This window comes from Podarcis raffonei, chromosome 7 (genome assembly GCF_027172205.1).
Source record: "Podarcis raffonei isolate rPodRaf1 chromosome 7, rPodRaf1.pri, whole genome shotgun sequence".
In the NCBI taxonomy this organism is placed as follows: Eukaryota; Metazoa; Chordata; class Lepidosauria; order Squamata; family Lacertidae; genus Podarcis; species Podarcis raffonei.
Genome location: NC_070608.1, coordinates 50,464,569 through 50,488,331, shown reverse-complemented (window position 1 = coordinate 50,488,331; position 23,763 = coordinate 50,464,569). Strand labels below are relative to the sequence as shown.

The 23,763-nt window shown below is 39.7% G+C and overlaps 1 protein-coding gene across 2 annotated transcripts in view; it reads right to left on the bottom strand.

Moving 5' to 3' along the window:
• The window catches only part of LDLRAD4 (low density lipoprotein receptor class A domain containing 4), a 263,881-nt gene that overhangs the window by 157,265 nt on the left and 82,853 nt on the right, over positions 1-23,763 (bottom strand). Inside the window, exon 1 of one of the 2 annotated variants that reach the window (XM_053396601.1) lies at positions 5,978-6,084. The exons of the other annotated variant lie outside the window; for it this stretch is intronic. Coding sequence (XP_053252576.1) covers positions 5,978-6,017 — 40 coding nt within the window. The 5' untranslated portion in view covers positions 6,018-6,084. Of the gene's footprint in view, positions 1-5,977; positions 6,085-23,763 lie in introns of those variants that run through there. 2 annotated transcript variants of the gene reach the window in all.

Below are 23,763 nucleotides of genomic sequence, written 5' to 3'. Positions count from 1 at the left end.
ATATGCATTCCTTTACGAGTAGAACAGATTCCTTAAAACAGAAATGGCGAACCTGTGACCCTCGATATTGTTGGACTCCCAGCTTCCATCAACCCCAGCCAGCATGGCCAATGGTTAAAAAAAAAAAAGATCAATAAAAGTGAGCTGTATTCCAACAACATCTGGATGGTCACAGGTTCCCCACCCCTGCTATAAAATAAGCCACAGTGAATTTTCGCTGAGCCAACCATTTTCTCACTTTACTGGCAGGTCTCACGTCTGTCCAATGTCTTGCCTGGAACAACTGAGGGGCAATATTTGTAACAGTGTACACAGAGCATTTCTTTCAAGATAAACAGATCAAGTATAATAAGACTCAGGAGGAGGGGAGGGGAAATAGTGCGTCATCTGCAATTTCCATTTTTTCCATTTAAATCAGGAACTGATTGAATACACAGCCGGGCTCCATATTCATCTTCCGCCAGTATAAATTACTGGTTTGTATAGTCTAAGCCTCCAGGATAAACATACAATTTCTGAATCACTCATATCCCAAACAAGCATTTCATGCTTTTCTGAGCCACTAAACTTGCCCTGTTTACATAGCCCCATCTCTCATACCACAACCTATATACAAGCTATCTACATTCAACTGTCATTGTACGAAACTGTTTCACCAATGAAGCTCTCAGAAGCACTGATTGTGCACAGATGTTTGTTCCAAAGATACATTCTTTGTGACTGTGCTCATCTTTAAAAAAAAAAAAGCTGAATTCCTTATTTACCCCACAAAGCTCCCTTTCTGACTGCACCCTTAAATCAAATGGGAGTAGCTTAAGGGAGAACACAAATGTCAAAGCAGTCAGAAAGCTGGCCATCTTCCTTCCCTCAAAAAATAATAATCAAAATATTCCAAAATTAGACAACACAGCATTAGGAAATAAAGTCAGAGCAGGAACAGAATGAAAGACTCAGTGGACAGCTCACACTTCCCTGGAGTTTCTCTGTTCTTTCCTGTATGCCATCTGTTCACATAAATCCATGCTCTGCCAATTATTTTTGCCATCTCTGATTTATTCAAGCAAACTATTACCTGTTGTAATAATATTAGAGTAGGCTCAGACACATCCCCCCTCCCTGCTGAGCGAGGTGATATTTTCACAGTCACTTCCAGTCTGATCCCATGCATATTTACTCAGAATTGCCCTACTGATTTCAATGGAGCTTACTTTCAAGAAAGTACGACATGAGAGTGTAAGCCAGCCTGGGATGTTATGCTTTCTCTTTCAGTGGACTTGCCACATTATTCCAAAATATGGTGCTGTAGCTGCTGAGTAGCATTAAAAGGGCCATTTGAACACACTTGCAGACACTATCCTTGACTGCTACATTCCAGGACTGAATATAGGTTTTTGGAATAATTTTCTGCTGAGGCCCTGGTCATCTTGCATAGGAAATCTTGTGAAGTCACTAGCGTTGCATTTGGCTAACTGTTCCTAACCCCAAGAACTTTAAAAACCTTTTTCAAAAACCTTAACCCTAGCCATTTGGATGCCAGGGACACAGGTGGCGCTGTGGGTTAAACCACAGAGCCTAGGACTTGCTGATCAGAAGGTTGGCGGTTCGAATCCCCGTGATGGGGTGAGCTCCCGTTGCTCGGTCCCTCCTCCTGTCAACCTAGCAGTTCGAAAGCACGTCAAAGTGCAAGTAGATAAACAGGTACCACTCCGGCGGGAAGGTAAATGGCGTTTCCGTGTGTTGCTCTGGTTCTCCAGAAGCGGCTTAGTCATGCTGGCCACATGACCTGGAAGCTGTACGCCGGCTCCCTCAGCCAATAAAGTGAGATGAGCGCCGCAACCCCAGAGTCGGCCACGACTGGACCTAATGGTCAGGGCAGGGTCCCTTTACCTTTACCTAGCCATTTGGATGCATAGATGTTGAACCCCTTCAGAAACTGGGATAAGACAAAGAAATTATCACCCTTTGTCTCAGCCTATGTAGCAAATTCAAAGCAAAAGAATTCAATGTATTCTGTATCTTCAAAACAGCTTTCCTTTTAAGCTTGATCATTCTTATAGCTACCTCCAGAAACTATTGTTCTAAGGCACCTGTTTTTGAAACCAAGGACAGAATTTGATTGAGGTTTGTTTCACGTTTGTACTCCATAAATCACAACAGAATGTTTGCGCTGCATGCTGGAAGTCACGAGTTCAGTTCCTAGTCCATTGGAAATACTTTCTCCATGAGTCCCCAGGGTTTTAAGATCTACTGATGAGACTCTACTCCAAAGCGTATCTTTATGGGGACTAAAATTATTTTATGTCAGGAGCAGAGCCTTTCCAGTTGTGGCTCTGTAGCTGTGGAATACAGTCTCTCAAAAGGCCTATCTAAAAATTTTAAATTTTTTTATTAACACATTCTATATGTATTGTGTTTTAAAGTTGTTTTATTGTGTGTAAAATGAAACAACTTTAAAATCCAATACACCCAGTTAATATTTCACCAGATACAAAGAAAAATAAACTAAAAAGGCTATCATGAATTCAATGCCAAGGGTTTTAATAGATAAAGTTCAGTTTGGGGTCTTGCCCTGTTCATCTCAAATGCAAGTGCCTACAATAATCAAAGGTAATGTTGCACCATGAGCTAACTTCTTAAAGCTTTTTAAAATTAACATGAAATCAAAAATACAAACAAATAAATGACCATAATCAATTGCTTGACCATCAAGTGTTAACTTAAATTTCTTGCACTGTGGAAGGCATTTAAGAATGAGATCCATATATTTTACAGCCCAATGCTGGTGTGTGTTTACTTAGAAGAAGAGAAGAAGAGTTTGGATTTGATATCCCGCCTTTCACTCCCCTTCAGGAGTCTCAAAGCGGCTAACAATCTCCTTTCCCTTCCTCCCCCACAACAAACACTCTGTGAGGTGAGTGGGGCTGAGAGACTTCAAAGAAGTGTGACTGGCCCAAGGTCACCCAGCAGCTGCATGTGGAGGAGCGGAGACGCGAACCCGGTTCCCCAGATTACGTGACTACCGCTCTTAACCACTACACCACAGTGGCTCTCTTACAACTGTGTTTATTCATTTTCTGGTCAAGTCAGAAAACTGGGGCTGCCCCTAATTCTAAATTACCCATCCCAGTGCCTGCATGACACCAGAACTAAATCTGGGGCCGTCCCAAACTCTAAATTCTGTAGCCAGTGCTCTTGGAATTAATTGCACCACAGATGCTAATTGGTGCAATTGTTATACTGTTGGTTACCCATGAAAATCACTTTAACATACTATATTATATTGGGGGATTTTAAGCAGGTTAAGGAATTAACCACGCAACTGACATCATGTCAAAGGATCATTTGTAAGGAGGCGAAAATGACAGCAATGTGGTAGGCAAGTGGGACTTCTCACATTATTTTGTTCAGTGATTGGTAGAAGAGCTGACAGCTGAATTGTCATCTCTGCAACTCACATCAGGAAGAGAAAGCCTACAGGCTTGTCAAAGATACCAGGAGCAGACAGCCTTAAATGATCACACTATTTGCTCACAACCGGTTGGAATGTTACCAACTATCAGGCCTTCTATTTAGGAGGCAGGATGCTCCGTAAGGAGAGTAGCCCGCTAAAACTTCTAGAATTCACATTTCAAGGGGCCAAGCCCTGACAGACTGTAGACTCAGCACTGGTGGCGCAATTACAGTTGAGTCAAAACAATGATGAAGGCTCTAAAACCCCTGTAAAAGGGGGAAAGTATCTCATCTTGAAATACTTCTTTATTCTGTCTCCTGGCCCAGCACTACCTTCGCTGCAAGAGATAACATTTGCAAGCCCCAATATATAGAAAAACATTTACACTTGCAGCAACCACAAAGCCCCTAGCCTCCTCAATCACTGAACATTATTGTAGCCTACAGCAGGGACAGCCAATATGGTGTCCGCATTCCAGCTATTATTGGACTATATCTCCCATCACCGCCACTAGCAGTGCTGGCTGGGGCTAATGGAGTCCAACATATGGACAGCACCACATTGGTTATCCCTGAACTACAGTCAAGTGGCTTTTCCTTTTCTTATTCCCTTTCAAGACTTACAATAGCAGAAGTATAGGACTCTATTTTTGAACATACACAAGGGCAGGCATGAACAGCCATGCACACCTTGGAAGGGAGAGATATCTCCAAAGCAAGGGTGAAGTCTCAAAGATAAGTCTACCCTAACTGAAAAATATCAGGGGGAAGTAACAGACATAAGAGCACAATTAGTATCACCTGCAGTGTCTGCAAATCAAGCTGCCATTATTTATCTGTTTGTTTCATGAAATTTATACGTATACCCCTTGATATTGCGTGTGTGTGTGTGTGTGTATAGCCTCAAAGCAGATAAAACAACAAAATCAAGAAGAATTCACAACCATACTTTCAAACATGCAAAAGCTAAAATACTAAAACAGATTAAAATAACCTAAACTTTGTAAACATCCAGGTAGGCTTGTCTAAAGAAGAATGTTTTTAGCAGGCACCGAAAAGGGCATACAGGAACAAAAAGCTAGCAATCCTAGACAATGCAACATAATTGTTTTGTGGGGACTCTGAAGCACACTTGTGTCACATTGTCCACAAGGTAGAGTATATTTTTAAAGGGTCTATACAAGTGAGATATGCTTAATGAACATTATTTAAAATGCTGGCATCTTTTACCAAGACAGATTAGATACCTAATACTTATTTGTGTTGCTACGGTCCTAAAGTTGTTGGGATTATATTTTTTTTATTAAAACCCAAAAAAAAACGGAATTCTAGATGAATTTCAAAACCAGTTTCTATTTTTACTTCATTTGTTAGAGCAATGAATCTCAGGTTTCTTTTGAAAGACTATAGTTGGGTCTACTAGGATTTCACCACTGTGAAGAAAAGAATGTAACCCTGGATGGTATTCATTTCCTTTTATTGTAGGGTTCCCAAAAAGCCCTGAACCAAACAAACAGAGAAGCAAACCACATTCAGCTTCTCCTACTGATTAAAAAAACTGAGCATCTAAAGAAGTGAAACCCATCTGCCAAGTTCACCCACATATGAAGAATTTTTGTCTGAGCCTACAAGTTACATTGTATAATCGCGGTGTTTTTCCAAGTGGCCTCTGTTGGCGTCCAGAGGGTCACCGCATGCTTTTGCTCATAATTTCCCAGGGTTTTCTAGCCAACCAAAATAAAGCAAAGACTGCAAGCTTTGACAGACAATGTTTGGGTGCCTCTTCAATAAGGCACACATTCCACAATCCACTTATACCACAGGAGTCACATTGATTTGTGTAGTATAGATTACTATAGTATAAACATATGGATTGTAGTCTTCAAGCCTTCAAAACAAAAACAAACAAAAAAAGCATGAGTTTTCGAAAGTTTGGGGTTGTGAAGTTCTCCAAGGGACATTCTGGATGCAAGTTCCTACCTTCTTCCATGTCTTGTGTGAAAAATGGCTGCAGGACTGACTATAGTAGAAGTTCTCCATCCCATTCTCTCTGTGCAGCCCACATAGATTAAGTATTCTAAGAATATATTTATTCTAGCTGAATATAAATCTGGACCTGCACACCATGCACACCAGGTAAATTAAAAAATTAATGCATGCAATCATCATATCTGATGCATAGTTCAGTATTATGCTCAAGTAGAAAATGTATCACAAGAACCATTACTTAAACTCCACCAACAGCATGTAAATTCATAGTTTTAAGGACTCTGAGGACAGTGGTCTCATAGCATAAATGATTGTACATCTTGCCCCCTTCTGCTTGTGCCTGCACAGCCATTTCTGAAGGATCTGACAGATAAATCCTGAATCACTATGCTGTGAAATGATCAGGATGAAAAGATAAGGAGGCCTTTTCTTAAGTTTTCTCATTTTTCACTCATGTCAGTGGCTCTATCTAAACACAAATACATTTGCTTTTGAGGAAAACATAATTTGTCTTGATATTACAGGGGGGGATCCTTACCTGTGAAAGCATTTGTGGCCTGAAAGCCAGCTTCCTGCATACTGCTCTCCCAGAAAAGTTTGTGATTCCAGTCTTAACCTGTACTTTCCAGAGACAGCTTCCAGAGTTGAAGCTATCAAGTCACTTCCATCTTTGCTTGTCAGTGTCCATTTCTTCCCCGCAAGCTGGCATTTGGCATCATCAAATTCCCACCTGTTCCCAGGTCCCTTGAGCCCTTCAGTAAAAAGGATGTGCGTCAAATTCAAATGGTAAGTGCAGATCACATGCCTCAACCGTCCTGCCAGAGAATTTTGGCCACTGTGTCCAAGTAAACGAAAGCAGTCATTCCACACATTGTTGTTTTTTTAATTCTCTTTCAAACTTTAGTTCTAGTCCTCTGCTCAGAAAACATCACTGGGTTTGCTTGCTTACTTTCCTTAGGATTCAGCCAGATGTGGTCTTCATTTGTCTTCTGTGTTCTCTTTGAGCTTCACCTCCCCCTCAGGCAAGCTGAGAAATTAAAAAGGAAAAAGATGTTTCCTGATGACTTACAGCAAGATTCACAACATTCAGGGAATAAGACCATGTGCGTCTGTGCACACGCAAACACCCCATTTAGTAGGGAGTGATTGCCCACATAAAAGTAGATCCTTAGACGGAAAATACTGCAATTTTGCTGAAATGCAAAATGTGACCACACAACTCTTTGAAATGCAAAGAGAAGCAGTGCTGAAGATGTCAATATGCATCTCTGAACATGATACGATTTACATTTCAAAAGCCATATTTAGTAAGGATCGGGGAGAGAAGTACAATAACAAAACTGGAGTTAAAAGGGAAAAGTAAAAACACTCAAGGCCCTCAAGCCTATTCTATAAATTAATCAGGTCTCACCATTACCATTTTCTAAAACTCTCTTCCCAAATATGACACTATGTACCACCTATTTTTGCCCTTTTGAGGTAAAACCTCAGAGAAAGCACATATAGCAGGCTAGGAACAACTTTTGTTTTTCTTAAAACCCAAGTTGCTGAAATTATTGTTCAGCAAAAAAATTACCTTGCATTTGTGTTGGTTTTTAAAACGTTATATTTTAACCGGGGGCTGTGTCCCTGCTCGCCATGCTCACCAACCCCTGCCATTCTCCCCCTTGCACACGGGTCACTCCCATTTCCATGTCTTCTCCTCTCTCCTGTGGTGCAGCCCCCACTGTGTGTGCACAAACAGGTATCCCCTCCCCCCCCTTTTCCTTTGAGTTTTAAAAGCAGCTAGTTATTTTGCCATTTAGGACTCAATGGTAGTCATCTCTTTATCTTGGAGAATGTAAGCAGGTTGCAATGGGGATCCAGCTGAGGTGGGCCCCAAACCAGTCTCCACCTTAATTCTGATACTCTAGTCAGAATAACAGTGTTGCTTCTGCTGTTTTCCTTTTTTCTTCCACCTACTGTAGGTCTGTGATGAGTGTCTGCTTTGCCTTTTCTGGAATATGTGCTTTGTTTTCAGTTTAGCCAGGGGAAACTGATTCCCGCCCCCCCCGCCCCCCGCCTTCAAAATATTACTGTATTAGAAAACCATTCTCTAATGTTTACATTTTCAAGAGGAAAGCATGATTCCCATAAAGCAATCTCTGTCCCTCCCTCATTCTCTCTGCTCACAATTTGAGTCTGAAGCTAGGGATAGTCTATTTCCAGAAAGGGAAAAATACTTAAGGACAAGAGGCCTTCCTATGTCAGAAGACAAGCTGCACAGGCCTCTTTTCCAGAAGCCACCAATTGCGTTCTGTCTCGTATTACATAGTGGCAGAGAAGCACCCTTGAATGTGGGCTGGATCCACCCACTTTTGCTGTTGAATTAAAAGGCTGATGACGGTGACACAGCTTCAGAGCTCATGGTCTAAAGGTTTTTATGACCCGGTCAGATTCAGTTGTGTTTTTTTAAGTGGCATTCCAGGGTGTTGCTGGCTGAGTGTTATTTATTTCCCTTTCATTATTTGTAAAACCAAAGTCTGATTTCAACTCTTGATTCCTGGAATGTCCCAAAGCATCTTTGGCAGGACTTCTGCAAATCAGTACGTTCCACACACCAGTTACAACAGCAAGTGAATTTGCTATTTGAAGGAGGCATCTTATTTTAACCAGGTAGAAAAATATTGTGTTATGAGTCCTGGGAAAGTGTGACATCCTTACAATAGGTGTACTACTCTGAGAGAACATGTGCAGACTGTGCGTAACAAATAAGAAACATGTTTAAATGCATTGTGCAGAAAACTGCAAATACCTTCCCCCAAGGCCCTATACTTTAACTCCATTGTTTGCTCACCCCCAGTCTGAAAGGGCTATCATGTTTACAAAGAACCGTCACCAGCCTGGTGTACACATGTGGTAGATCTGGTGCTGGCTGAGGAGATATGGAATCCCAACAACATCTGGGGCAACAGATGTTCCCCATCTCAGGCTTAGGGGCAACCATATCTCTAATAGTAAAGAATGTGAAGAAACTGGAAGCAGAAAGCAGGAGCTTCAAACACAGCAGGCATTGCTCTGTCAACTAGGTATTATCACCTCTTTGACTGGCAAGCAGTATATGAAGCCCCTGGACTGACTATATGTGATATAAATATGAGGAACCTGTCTTTGTGTTATTTCCTGGTCAGTATAGCAGACAGGATCCTACTTCCTGCATTTCCCCACTTTATAGCTTCTGGACTCACAGACGTCCATGAAGGCACAGGTCAACTCTGTATCCAGGGTGGCTGTTTACCAGTTCCATCTGGTACACCAGCTGAGATCCTGCCTTCCTGCCCACTGTCTCACTAGAATGGTACATCATCTGGTTATCTGCCATTTGGATTACTGCAATGCGCTTTACATGGGACTACTTTTGAAAGTGACTCGGAAACAAGTAATCCAGAATATGGCTGCTAGACTGGTGACTGGGAGCAGCCGCTGGGACCATACAGTGGTACCTCAGGTTAATAACTTAATTCATTCCGGAGGTCCATTCTTAACCTGAAACTGTTCTTAACCTGAGGTACCACTTTAACTAATGGGGCCTCCCGCTGCTGCCACACCGCCGCTGTGCGGTTTCTATTCTCATCCTGAAGCAAAGTTCTTAACCCGAGGTACTATTTCTGGGTTAGCAGAGTCTGTAACCTGAAGCATCTGTAACCTGAAGCGTCTGTAACCCAAGGTACCACTGTATAACACTGGTCCTAGAAGATCTGTTTTGGCTCCCTGTACATTTCTGAACACAAGTCTAAGTGTTTGTGTTGACCTTTAAAGCTCTAAATGGCTTCGGCACTGTATACCTGCAGGAGCTTCTCCATCCCCATCATTCAGCCCGGACACTGAGGTCCAGCGCTGAGGGCCTTCTGGCGGTTCCCTCATTGTGAGAAATGAAGTTACAGGAAACCAGGCAGAGGGCCTTCTCAGTAACTACACCCACCTATGGAATGCCCTCCCATCAGATGTCAGAGTTGAACAATTATAAGACCTTTCATAGACACCTGAAAGCAGCCCTGTTTCAAGAAGCTTTCAATGTTTTGTTTTGTCCCTTTATATTTTGCTGGAAGCCGCCCAGAGTGGCAGGGGCAACCCCGTCAGGTATAATAATAATTATATTCTCTGGGCCTAAAATCAGGTGTGGCTGGCCACCTACAGACCTACTGAAATAGGCATTCTTTTCTACCTGCATATTCAGGTCAAGACATCACAGCAACAATACTTTAGAGGGCTTTGAGGCTTTATCACACCATGTGGTTCCTGGTTCTAGCCACAGAATACTGACACAGAGAAGTAAGCTGGCTTTTTATGTCAGTTCAACACCAAATTAGTTCGATAGAATACTGCAAGCACTGATGAAGTCAACAAAATCATAGCTTTCCTAAAGTCTGCCACTCCAGAAGATATTTTTACCATCTGAGCACAGTTGAGCTCTTGCAAAAAAATAGAACTCATTTATAAAATGCTTAATCATTCACAGAACAGCTTAATGAGCAGACCATGACTGCAAATGTATTGAGGAAATGCTCATAGAAATTCACATCTTCCTGGAAGGTTAGATCAGCTAGTGCTGCAAAAGTCCATCTGCTGTGGCCAGCAGCTGTTCAGGAGCCAAAAGAACCTAGGGAGAAAGCCCCTACACTGTCATATGCATTACTGGGCAAAGTGAGTTCTGGTTTGCTCCTGCAAATCAAACCATGCTGCAAGAATTAATTTGATTTATTTACACTGTCCCAGTAGTCAACATCTTCCGTCTGGGCGCTAAATAAAGAAGTGCAAATGTAGAACATTATCCAGACAAGCAAACAGAGTTGAAAGAACTGTAGACGCAATCGGCTGCAGGGTGTTCCTGGCACCAAGGCTCACAGAACTGAGACAGACAATGCTTTTTTTTACAATTTGGAATTGGCAATCTCCAAAACAAGACTGATATGTGCAAGACTCTTCCACTGAAGAGAATGGAAAATGCATTCAATCATTGTCACAGGCAGTCACCTACTGCATTAATCTTTGTTATATAACAGAAATTATATGTGTACTTTCTATCTATAAACATGTGTATGTATTTCCTCCCCAACTGTACAATCCGATGCATGTTGATTCAGAAATAAATCCTACTAAGTACAAAAGGACTTCAACTGAGATTTTCTTTAACCAACTAAGCCTGCATCCTTCTATAATATCCTTCACAAAAACACACTTGCCCAAAGAAATTAACCTGGAAAGTGCTCCACCAGGGGGGAAAAATCCTTCCATGATAATGATGCTTTTAAAAAGTAAGCTCTGAAGCAAGCATGAGTAAACTGAATTCAGTTTCTAGGTAGCCTGAAGGCTCAGACAAAGGTATACTTCTTCCATTTTTACTTAGTTGTATAATAAAATCCACAAAAATGCACTGAACACTCCATAATGCCAAAAAAATCACCATATTTAGAGCTGAAGGAAACTTTCAGTCACAGGAAAAATAATAACTCCCAATATGAAAGCTTTAACAGCCTAATGAAGAAAGCAGTAATTCAGCTGCAATTTTTCTAGATAACAGTCAAGAAATATACTCTAGCCTGAAACTTTTCCAAAATTCACTTTGTTTCATAACATCTTAGCATGGAGACTAAATATCTTTCCTAACACAAAGAAGACTATGGACATATGATTCTATCCCACATGAATACAATTTGCTATTAATAATAATACCCCACCATGTGTAATTTACCGTATTTATACACTCTAGAATAGTTAGCTTTGGGGCTAAGTATAAAAAAAGGAAAGGACCCAGAACACTTACAATTTTAGCAACTAGAGAGATGTGGTGTATAGTCATATACAATTTGACCCATATGCTTATGCCAAATAAACTTTATGGGGTTGTCAAGATCTGAAGGTAAGAGAGGCAGGTTTTTGTGTGTGGAATAAATGGGTCTATTGTGGGATTTAGATGTTAGATCAGCTGATAAGTTCAGATGAAGACTTGTTGTCGTTTTCCATATTGTGGTTTAAATATCATTTACCAGTGAGTGCAGAATGGCAACATCTGCAAATACAACACATGTTGGAGTCTGTTTATGCACTGTCTGCATTGAGTGCTTTGGCATTTCCTAAATTATTGGAGGGAATAAATTAATCTTCTTGGAAAGCTAAATCCACAACTGCTGCCTATAAAGGCCTATGGGACTTTTGGAAAGTTGATGTTCAACAACTTAAAAGAGTTGTAGAACAGGGAATTAGAATGCGCCATACAACCTAAACAATGGAAAATTGATTTAGAATCTATAAGGAATGTTTTATATTTGAAACTTATCCTACAAAAAATGTTCTTTGGGGTATATTGGACTCGATAACATTTGTACAGGAAGGTAGTGTCAAATACACATTTACGCTGGAGATATAATGCTTGAAAGGCCTTGTTGAGAAATAAGATGTGGGCATGTCCGGTGATATAGTATTTTTGATCTGAAGTTGTTATCTGTATAAATTAAATACATTTGCAGATGTTCATGTACTTTTACAGTATATTCCCTGTTCTACAGTATATTCCTGTATCATGGGGGTTAAAACAAAAGGGGTGTTGCAACCCTTATGGTTGCCAAGAGACTTATACTTCAAGCCTGAAAAGGGTAAATACTCACCGTCCATTTTGCAATGGTCTGCAGACCTCACTGCCCTGGCTACATTTGTATCTTTAAACACCAATTTCATGTAGGTACCTATTTGGACACCTGGATGGCTTATATTGACCTTTATTCTTTAATTTTAGAGGAAAGTAATAATGGCTATGGTATTCACAATATGAGCCAACAGTGTGTACAGCTATTGCGTGTCTTTTTCTGTCCTTTAAAAAAAAACTATGTTTTTTCTGCTTTGTTAAATTTGACACTTAAAAAAGAAAAAAGAAAACCATGCACTTACCAGTGTAAAATGTGCTTACTATCTTTTCGTTGTCACGAAAGTATGCCCTGCGTTTGCATATCCCTTTAAGGTATCTGAATTCTCTTAGGCTCCATCATGTTCAAGCATGGAGGTCATGTCTCCCCTCCATCAACCAAGTCTGAATACACAACCCAAAGTCTGCTATCTAGCAAAGAAGTTACATAATTTTGGCAGTAGTGAACGCTTTGACAGCCCCATCTCCCAACTTCCCAAAGGTGTTATGTTCATTTTCTTGAAGTATGTTCTATAATTGGCTGGGCTTAGCAACCTGTCATTCAAAGCCACCTGGGCGCAAAAGGCAATATAGATATGGTAGTTGTAGCCCTTTGTCTCTCACCCTACAACCAACTCCAGGGGCTACTACCAACATCAGAGGTAACTACAAGTTTTGCAATGACAGTTTGGTATAGTGTTTTACTTTCCTTTAGATTGCACCTATGCACTGACTTTCTCACTTCCCTAAATAAACTGGTTAATCTGATTTCTGGACTCAACTTGTTTCTGAACACTATTGTCATTTCCCCCCTGCCCTGCAATTGCTTAGAGTAAGACCACCTGGGTTATGCTACTCCTTTAATGTGCATTACTGTACATCAAATGTACTGCTTTAATGGTTGTCAATGGAACAAGGTGTTGCTATCCATCTTCCACAGAGGTTAAGGTTGGGCAAGACAGATTTGATCAAACATCAATTGGTGGCATCAACATTAAAAACCAACACTCTTTTCCATAAACACTTTCCCCTATTATTTTTACTAAAGAATGCCCAACAGGCTTTGACTGATAATAAATTAAAAGCTATTTAGGAGGTACTGACAGCAAGTCAGTACTGTAGTACCAAGCAACCTTAGAACCTTTCCAGAAACATTTGTAATACAACTGTTTAGGGAAGTTTTTAATGACTGGTGTTTTAATGTATTTTCAATCTTTCGTTGGAAGCCGCTCAGAATGACTGGGGAAACCCAGCTAGATGGGGCATATAAATAAATTATTATTATTATTATTATTATTATTATTATTATTATTGCAATTATTTTGTTATTGTTGTTGAAGGATCCCCAGGGGAAGAAAGCTCAGAGCCAGGGGATATGTGGCGGAATGATGATGAGTGGTCAGATGGAGAAGGAGGAGCAGACTAGAAGGAGGAAGTGTTCAAAGCTTAAAGGGCAACAGGGTTTAGTGAGCAGGAAGAGGCTGTGGCAGAGAGCAGTCCAGAATCAAAGGCAGAAGCAAAGGCTGGAGAGGAGGGGGGCTAAGAGGCAGAGATGAGGCAGGATCTTCTTGCTGTGACCAGCTCCCCTCCCAGGTCTCCCAGAACCCACAGAAGATCTTCAGTCCTCGCAACTGCCTCATTGAAGCAACACCTACTGGGAAGAGTTGCTGTGCTCACTAGGCTTGAGCTGTTTTGTTTCTTTGAATAAAGAGTTAATTTTATTGATACTTTGTGAGTTATTACTGACCTGTTCCTGACTCCCACTTTGACAGAGCAACAGGAAGAGTGTGGAATAGCCAACATGGATTTCTACTGCCAATGGTCAGTTATTCCGATCCAAAACAATCCTCTTCCCCTTTGCTTTTCACCATTTTATTACTTTTTAAGGTATCTGTTTTATTAGTTGCTATTAATAAATTCATTTACTATTCATTATACACCTTTAGGCGCCAGGCAAAAATGTTCCTTTTTAACCAGGCCTTTGTTGGCCTGATCAACATCCCATACCCTTTTAAAATGTGGCTCTTTTGGGGGGAGGGGTATTATTGGGTTATTGCTTTTATTTTTATTTTATATACTGTGATCTTTTTATGTGAACCACCCTGAGGCCTCCAGGTATAGGGTGGTATATAAATTCAATAAATAAATAAAATTAAAAAACAGTCATCAGAAAAATGAAATAATTATTTATTAAAATGGTGTATTTGCTCACTTTCCAGGGTTCAAGGTGGTATGTGAATAAATAAAATAAATTTAACAACCAAAGGGAAATAGGAAAATGCTGCCACCTAGCACAAACAAATCTAGCCAACTAGCTAAGCAAAAGACCTAACACTCCTTCTGAAAAGTCAAAAGGGGAAATCAATGATTCTAGAGGAAAGTTCATTTAACAGCCTCTGGTCAATGGGTGTAACTTGCTGCTCCTTGCCATGAAAGTCCTCAGTTCCACTGAGCTGAAACTCAGAGCTGGATCTAAGTAGTGAGAGATATGAATGAAAGTGTTAAATCTCTTTCCAGTTTTATTTTTCAGAACACTAAGTAATCTCTAGTTAGAAGAAACTGCGAAGAAAACTTCCATTTCTTTTTTTTAATGATTTTTTAATGTTATGTGATTTTTTTATAAGAAATCTTCCATTTCTGAATGAAAGATAAAACCAATATTTTCCATGCCTGTTTGCATTGATATTTCATATACCTACATCAAACAGTACTGGTTAATATTCATCATGGATTATAATGTTTTTGGTTGGCTGCTGCACAACCAGAGAGGTAGTATATTTATAATTTTAGACCTGTCATTTGCAAGTTTAATACTGCTGAAGATTTACACTTGGATTGTAATTGTGTTAATCCCAGTTTTGCAATGGTGGAAGGACATATTTATCAATTAGATATTTGAATTAGACCAAGATAACTGAAAATATAAAGGCATGTCTCTCAAGACTTTGGGGGATGGGTTAGGGCATGGGATAGCAGTGTTTACTTGAAACCTTTGATAGGCTCTTCTCTTTGCTGCACATTTAGAATAGTGGCACAGAGGACCAACACCATCTCCTCTTCACTTCTGTTTCAAGTACATTCCTTGATATGCTCTTTTACCTTTTCATGGGGAAGCTGCCATTAAGCAAATGCAGCAATCGTGTTTTGCTTATTAATTTGTTGATTCCAGTCAAGAGGAAGGGAAACAAAGCATTTGTAGCAGCTAGAGCACTAGGCATATAATGGAAGCTATCACACCGCACCTTAAGTCCCGTATCTTTATCAAAGAAAACAAAAACCAACATCGTAGCATTATTTCATGGAATTTCACAAGTTCCTTGGGTCATAAAACCTCAAATTATATCTGGTATACAACAATGAAAGGTTCTTTTTTGCACTTATCTATGTGTATCCAAATATGCATAGGCATATATTATTGTAATTAAAAATGAACTGCCCCCTACCTGAATCAAGAGTGGCCGGAAGATGAGTTCTATTGAAAATTCCAGTTTGAATAACTGACTTTAAAATCCTTTGCTTTTATGTGACTATTTCAAATCCTTTTCTGCATGTGACCTCTCTCTGTCGCTGGTTTTGAGAAGTGCCTTGAGGGGAAACTCCTCGGCTTTTTAGTTCTGCTTATGTTCCCTGGCTAGCTACTAAATCCCAAACTGCTGCTCATAAATACACAATTTTTTTTCAACACAGAAAAAGAAGGCAATGTGCCAGATTTCTGAACATTTATAATCAGTCATTATTTTAGCTTGGTAACCACATATATTCAGAGCATGAGACTTTATTGCCACCTTCCTGCATGCCATGTTATTCTTTTAATATGCACTCGCTTCGGGCCTGCGTTCCATTGAGTTCTATGGGACAAGCATGTAAAACTATATAATTGGATGCTTTATTATTGCTTATTTCACATACAGTGGTAACTTGGGTTAAGTACTTAATTCGTTCTGGAGGTCTGTTCTTAACCTGAAACTGTTCTTAACCGGAAGCACCACTTTAGCTAATGGGGCCTCCTGCTGCTGCCACGCCGCCAGAGCACAATTTCTGTTCTCATCCTGAAGCAAAGTTCTTAACCTGAGGTACTATTTCTGAGTTGGCGGAGTCTGTAACCTGAAGCGTATGTAACCTGAAGGAATGTACTTGAAACAGAAGTGAAGAGGAGATGGTGTTGGTCCTCTGTGCCACTATTCTAAATGTGCAGCAAAGAGAAGAGCCTATCAAAGGTTTCTGTTACTAAGTACACAAATGACAAGCATTTTATTTCTCATTTGGGTGTAAAATACTGAGGTCTATTCTTTGAAAGAAAATATTTCAAACTGTACATACCTCTTAAATATCTCCACCTCCTGGGCAAACACAAGGATACTATCAAAATACTGCACAAGACAAACTATAAGGTCCTTTAGAATTTCTCTTTTGACTAAGAGAAATTTATTATTTTATCAAAAATATAATCTAAAAGGCTCTGTTCCCCATGCTCCATGAGGGCTGACTCTGTTTAGCTCAGAAAGAAAATGCAGAAAGGTGCCAAACGCTGGGGGGGGGGGTGGAGAGGAAAGATTACTTCAGGTACACAAGCTAAAATGTCACTGAATAACTGGGAAGAGGCCAGGACTGAAAATGGTTGCTAAGAGTGCCTTTGAAGAAGAACTGTTTGAATTATCTTTTGAGCATCTGAAGGTCTCCTTCCTTCCCTCTTCACCTCAACCAAAATAATAATTTGTAAATACTTATGGACAGTGCTTTTCTAGAAAAAGAGGTTCTGGAACTCACCATGACTGCCTTCCTTGTTCTCTTATAACAGCAATGGCACCCAACTGAGAGGTGTCGGAACTGAGTTCCGGTGAGTTCCTGCTTAAGTAGGCACAAAACACATTTCTTTACTTCAGAAGGCACAATTTTATGTATTATAGTTTCTAGCTGCTTGGACAGAACCTATGATGGATATGGATGGGAACACACTCATTTTTAAAAAAATGTTTCCGAACAGAATCTTGCCATCTTCAAAGATATAAATTCTATACTGTAACTTATCATGGGGTTATGTAAGAGAGACGTGATGATGACACAGGAATATAAGATATGTTTGCTAGATTCTTAATAGACATGCACACAGAATTATTTTATAAAACTTTCCAAGTTGAGAAATGCAAAAAATAATAAAAATAAATTAAAAGTTCCAGTCATAGGTTTTCACCATTTGTTGCTTTCAAACTGTAATTTAGTATCCTAGATCTATTGTTTCCTGTCCCTTGTCCATCAAAGAGGGTTAATAGTAGAACCTTTATCTAGAAAAATTGTCATACTAAGTCTTTCAGATATGATTTGTCTACACCCAAATTTATTGCAGACCAGAGCCAAGTCCACTTTCGTTGAGCCTTCACATAGATATATCACACCAGCTATGCTGAAGCCCTCTTGGAACTGCTTCATCAATCCAAGTTGCATTTCTGCATGAGTGAGAATGTTGGGGGGGGCTGTGATTTCTCCAATGAGTTTAGAATAATGAACAAACTATTTCACAAAGGACTCTCTCACATACACCACTGAGATAGGTGAAGAAAACCCTTCTTTAAAAACTAGAAGACAAACCTTTTGCTGTAGAGCAACACATATTGCATAAACATGGAGGTGTATTTTAATTTAGCGGCAGCTGAACAAGGAGAAGATCAGATTAAAAGTCAGAGCGAGCTCTGCAAAACAACACCATACATGTTTGGGCTACAGTAAGTAGACATGCTGGTCCAGAAGGTTAATCAGATCTAGATAACAAAGAGAACTTGCTCCCTAAACATTGCTAAGCAAGACTGACAACTGTTGTCATCACTACTGATGAACATCAGTAGGTCTTACAGAAAAAGATAACATATATGTACCAGAAACTATTTGAAGTGAAGGATGAGGACCAAATTTACCCCAAATTAGTTCTCTGCCTACCCTCCATCCCCTACAGTTAGTCTAAAATAAAATATCTATATTTTTTATGTCAAACTAATTTTAGACAGAAACACATAAAACAGTTTTCAACACAAGCAGAAAATATTTAAATAAGCATTTGTCCTAACATGGTGCAGCTGCACAGTGATGACTATGCATCATTCTGTCTCTATCCCTTATTCATGCTGCTAGATAAGTATCTGAAAATCTACAAAAAGGGCAGATCTGCCATCCTGGAGCTAAACTAAAAAACAACCGCAAAAGAAACAGGATCCAAAAAGCTATGACGCTAGTTCTGTGAGCCCAGGGGGACTTTAGACTTGTTTTTCTCTAATAGCAGCCACCCCCGCCATCACCATGCCACATGGCAAACTGTATTTTGAAGCTGAGAGGAGTTTCAAAAGTAGTTTGTGATAAGTCACAAGGCTCAGTTTTTCAGACTTAAAAAAAAAATGCATAGGTTAACAGGAGCCCAAGTAGTCCTTTGCATCAAGATACCTTCACCTAGGAGAGAAAGAAGCTGAACATTTCCCCAGAATCTGTACCAATAACGGCCTCTCTGCTCCACTCTTGGTATGAAATAACCAGCCATTTCTAATTTTCACTCCATCTTCCCTCAAGATGGCATTTCTATTTGAATGTATATGGCATTCAAACCACATTTTGAAGACCTGTGGAAGTCAGTGTCCCTGCCACTATCCCATACTGTGAGGACACAATAAAATAAATTTAAGTAACAAAACGAATATTTCATAAATGAGTAACAAAACATATATGGTTTTAACAAATAATGATATGAAAGCGGGTTTGATAATTAACAATGACTTAGCATCCCTGTTAAAAGGCACAAGAGACTTGCTGCAAGGAGGTGGGATACAGTGCTTTTAATCTCTGTCAGTGTAATGGAGAAAGGCTAATATATATCTTGGAGTCATGTTGACTAATCATGCAGAAAGGTAGGAGACATACACCAACAAGCCTCAGTTGATATCATCATGCAGATCAAAGAAGCCTCTGAAGATTGCTAGTTTTATTTTTCTCTCCCAGGTGGACAATTCAGTTCCACCAGGGCCACCAACTTGGAGAGACAAAAAAACACTTTACTTGGCACTGAACACAGAAGACAGAGAATGATGACAAACACTTACCGTAATGTGCAAAGCCAGAAGAGCAGAAGGAGCAGACACCATCCCATTAATGGAAGCACAGTAAAAAGCTTGAAACAGAACTACCATCAACATTGGCAACTCATGATTAGAACACAGAGTCTCAAGAGCTGGAAGGGTTCATAAACGCAATCAGGCTCCATCATTTTTAAATGAAAAACAATGTGTTCCTTCTGTAAATTCAAAGTATTGTCTATTTCCTTTCCAGCTGAAATGACCTCCCCCACAGGCTTTGCACTTCAACTACAATTCACTATCAGGCAAAAAATAAATTTAAAATGGTACCGATATGTGAAAACCTGAGACAATCACAGTGATTTGCTCCGGGTGTGGGTGTGTGGAATACATGCACTTAAGGTAGAGAACAAGTTATGTAAAAAATCACACAAAAAACCCTATGTTTCTTTTATGAAAAGATAAATAAAATAATGACAAAAACACAGTGGAAGTCAAGCTTCAACAGCAAGGGAAATGGCAAACAAGAAACATGGTACCTTGACCTCCATATAAAACAAAGTGTACTGTACTATTTCCTCATCTGTTTACTAGCAACAGTAGACAAATGATGGTTTAAAAATAAGCATAAGAAGCAGGCCAGTCAAATCAACCACAGTTAAAGCCCTGCCATTCACACAGCCAAAAACATTTCTCAACAAGTCCCAGAGATTCACACCCTGGATTCTGTATGCTGGTGCCAATGTCTCTGTAATGCTGACATTACACTCACTCCATAGCATAGCTATTGACCTGCTTAGGACAATCCCAACAACTTAAGGTTTGGAATCGGCAAGTCTCAGAACCCTGGTCAGCAACTCATTTGTCTGGAGGGTCATGTTGAAAAAAGAAGTAAGGGTCAAAGGCCCTTTTTCATTTCTCGGTTCCTGCAGTGGCTTGTTAGTTAAATCTGTGTTCCTGCTGCTGTCCCTTTTTCTAAATCTCGTGCACTCCTAGATTGGTGATACTTCTTCAGCTTTGACTCAGGAGCTTTCGGTTGCTGATCCATATCAGCTATCTGCACCAATGCAGGCAGTTCTATTAGGCTGAGAGAGAAGGCAATGAACGTTTGGCTAGAGATCAGGGCAAATGCGCTGATCTCTGAGGCCCTGCTTCCGAACTAATGATTGTAAAACAACTTGTGAAGAATTCACGCAACTGATTTGTGTGTGATCAAGTCACTACACATGGACTTTTCAGGAGATTTTGGCACACTGGATAAGCACCATGCTGTCTGTCACCAAATATAATTTTGTCAGGCATTTGAAAATTGGGTTGTGATGAGTCACTATCTCAACACATGCCAAAATATTCACAAGTCTGTTTCACCAAACTAACATTTCCAGGAAACAGTAGGATTTAGACATGGAAATACAGAAATGAAGCCAGTTACTGGGAGGGTTTGCACTAAACCCCACCTCCAACTTGCTCTAGCAACTTTCTTCTGAGTAACCACTGGGAGAAGCCAGTTTTATTGCAGATTTTTGTAGAAGTTCCTTCTGAAGCTTTGTGTGTGGCAGTCGAACACTGCTCCTCTTTGCTTTTATTCTTCACAAGCTAACAGGTACCTAACTGAAAGTCTGGTTGCTATTTGTAGGTATAATAGGGGAAGCCAATTCTCACATGGCTCCCAGATCTTATAGGCATACATGATTCAAAAGGAAATAACTAAAACATAACTAAACTGAATGCTTTTCAAGTCCCTGAGGCCTGTTAGTTATTGTCATTCGGCAATTTATTGTTCGGCATTTCTAATGAAGGGGGTGGGTAACAAATATTATGTATTCTTGTGCACTTATTTACATTCTAAAATGCCCTGTGAGTTGTGCAAAGGATGGCATATAAATTATACGTAAATAAACAAATGTTGTCCATGACACAGGGGTGGGTCTCAAACCGCAGTCTTCAACAGCTAGTCTCCAGCAACTTACCACATGTGCCATGTAGAACAGGGACTACCGTTCCAGCCTGAAAGGACTCCTCCCATCTCTCCTAGCTTCATATCGTCAGTTAACTCCCTAAGCCAGTTGGCACACATTAGTTCCTGTAAAACCTTTGTTGCCAAGCCAAGTCATTAGTCTGAACGACTCATTGCTAAATTGTTATGCCTTGCCTTCCTTCCTGACCATCAGCTTAGTTTTGACTACACCTTCTGCCTCTGGCACTTTCGTGCTCACTGCTTGTAAAAGAACTAGGTTTTTCCCCACCAGTGGCTGTCCTGGTCTTCTTCTTTGGCGATAACTCATAGCTGAGTAAGATTGTCTTCCATGAACACAGTCTTAACAGTGAGTCTGTAAGTGACTGTGGAGGCCTCTTTAATGGAGGTGGGGGGATCTACATGCATTTTCTATAGACCTTTAAAAACTACCTGCATGGATCCAACAACAAAACATAAAATGAATGAAGTATTTAACATGCAAAATTTGGGGAACAGTGTTTCTTATCAGTTTGGAGGCATGGCTCCATCATTTGCAATAAAATGTAATAATGATGAGCATGTAAAATCTTTTTTCAAAATTACTGCCATGTTTATCAGGAGGATTGTAAGTTTAAATGCTTCTAATTTCAGTTTAAACAAAATACAAATAAGGGAATGCTTTTAATATGCACTAAAATTTCCATGCTTAAAAAACAACAGCAAAAAAAAGTATGTGTAATTTTTTATATATATAAAAAAGCACAACATCCACAACTTCAGGAACATTCTCCAAAGCAGAAAAGCAAACCTTCAAAGTCTCTAGAAGCAAATCAATACCCTCCATGAAATGGCAATGAACTCTCATCTTTACCAAGTAAACAAACAAATGATAAAAAAACCCTTTATACTCTCCTAAACTCTGCCAAAACTTACAAAACAGAGGCAGAAAGTGTACTTTAGTTTTCTTTCGATGGCCAAGAATTTCTATAACAAGTCATCCTTGGACACAGTTCCAAGAAAGTAATCTGGGAGCATGTCTGGCCGCTTTCAGATAATTTTGATTCGGCACATTCCATAAACAGAAGGCATGAGGAAACATGAAAACTTCACAATGCTGACAACATCAGTGAGTACTTTCAACTCTAAACTCATGCTTTGTCCTTCTAAATATCTCTGTGTTGAGGGAGAACCCCCCTTTCCTTTGTTGTCTTAATGGCGCATCACCTAGGTGATCACCTCAACATAGGAAGCTAGCCTGGCCTATACAGTGGTACCTCTAGTTACAAACTTAATTCATTCCGGAGGTCCGTTCTTAACCTGAAACTGTTCTTAACTAGAGGCGTGCTTTCGCTAATGGGGCCTCTTGCTGCCGCTGCACCGCAGGCACACCATTTCCATTCTCATCCTGGGGCAAAGTTCTCAACTCGAGGTAACTCTTCCAGGTTAGCAGAGTTTGTAACCTGAGGCATTTGTAACCTGAGGCGTTTGTAACTCGAGGTATTGTAACTCGAGGTAATACCACTGTTTTTTAACAGTTGCAGGATCTTACATATAGCCTACTTCCTCTCCGTCAAACTCTTAACAATATAAAGAATTGAAGAGCAGCCTAGGGATCAAGGAACTCTGTGGGCAGAGCTTACATGACCATAAATAAGCTTTTAAGTGAATTGTTCTGGTGAATCCACAATTCTGGTCCAGTTTCCATCTTCACGTGTTCAGGCAATTACTGACTGTAACAGCAACAACACTCCATAACATCCAGGCCAAACCCCCTTATTTAGACTAAATAATCCAGTTTCAACACACGTTATATGCTCCATTTTTCAACAAATAAAGGTAAGTGTCCATTACGTTAAATTAAACCAACTATCATCACCACCACCACTATTCTGGGCACTGACCTTCTAAATTTGCTGTAACCACAACTGTTAAGTGACAATCAATTCATTGTTCCATAGCTGCTTTCCTGAAATGAACATTTGATCAATGCAATTTCAGTCTTAGGATTCTCATGAAGTTAAACATAATAGTGAAATAAAGAAAGAAATATATAGCAGTAGGAAAACATTCTAGTTTGTTTTAGCTACAATTATTTAAAAGCATATTGTCTTCCAAATGTAATACCTGACTTCTATTCTTTTTTTCCCCCTTTTTGATTCATATAATATTTATTGGAATTTTACAAAAACATCAGTTTACAAAATACAAAAAAGAACATATGAAAAGAAGAAGAAAAAGAAAACCTGAAAAAAATACATAAAAAAGAAGAAATACAAATAAAAATACAATACAATCATCTCCCAGAAAGCCTTAATCTTTGGGCACGTCCACCAAAGGTGAAAGAATGTACCTTCATTTTCTTTACATTTCCAACATTTGTTATCAGGCAAATGATATATTTTTGCAAGCTTGACTGGTGTCATGTACCACCTATATATCATTTTCATAATATTCTCTCTTAAGGCATTACATGCCGTAAATTTCATACCGGTGGTCCACAACTGTTCCCAGTCAGCAAACATAATGTTATGACCAATATCTTGTGCCCATTTAATCATTGCAGATTTAACCGTTTCATCCTGCGTATTCCATTTTAACAGCAAGTTATGCATTCTTGAAAGTATCTTAGTTTTGGGATCTAACAGTTCTGTTTCCAA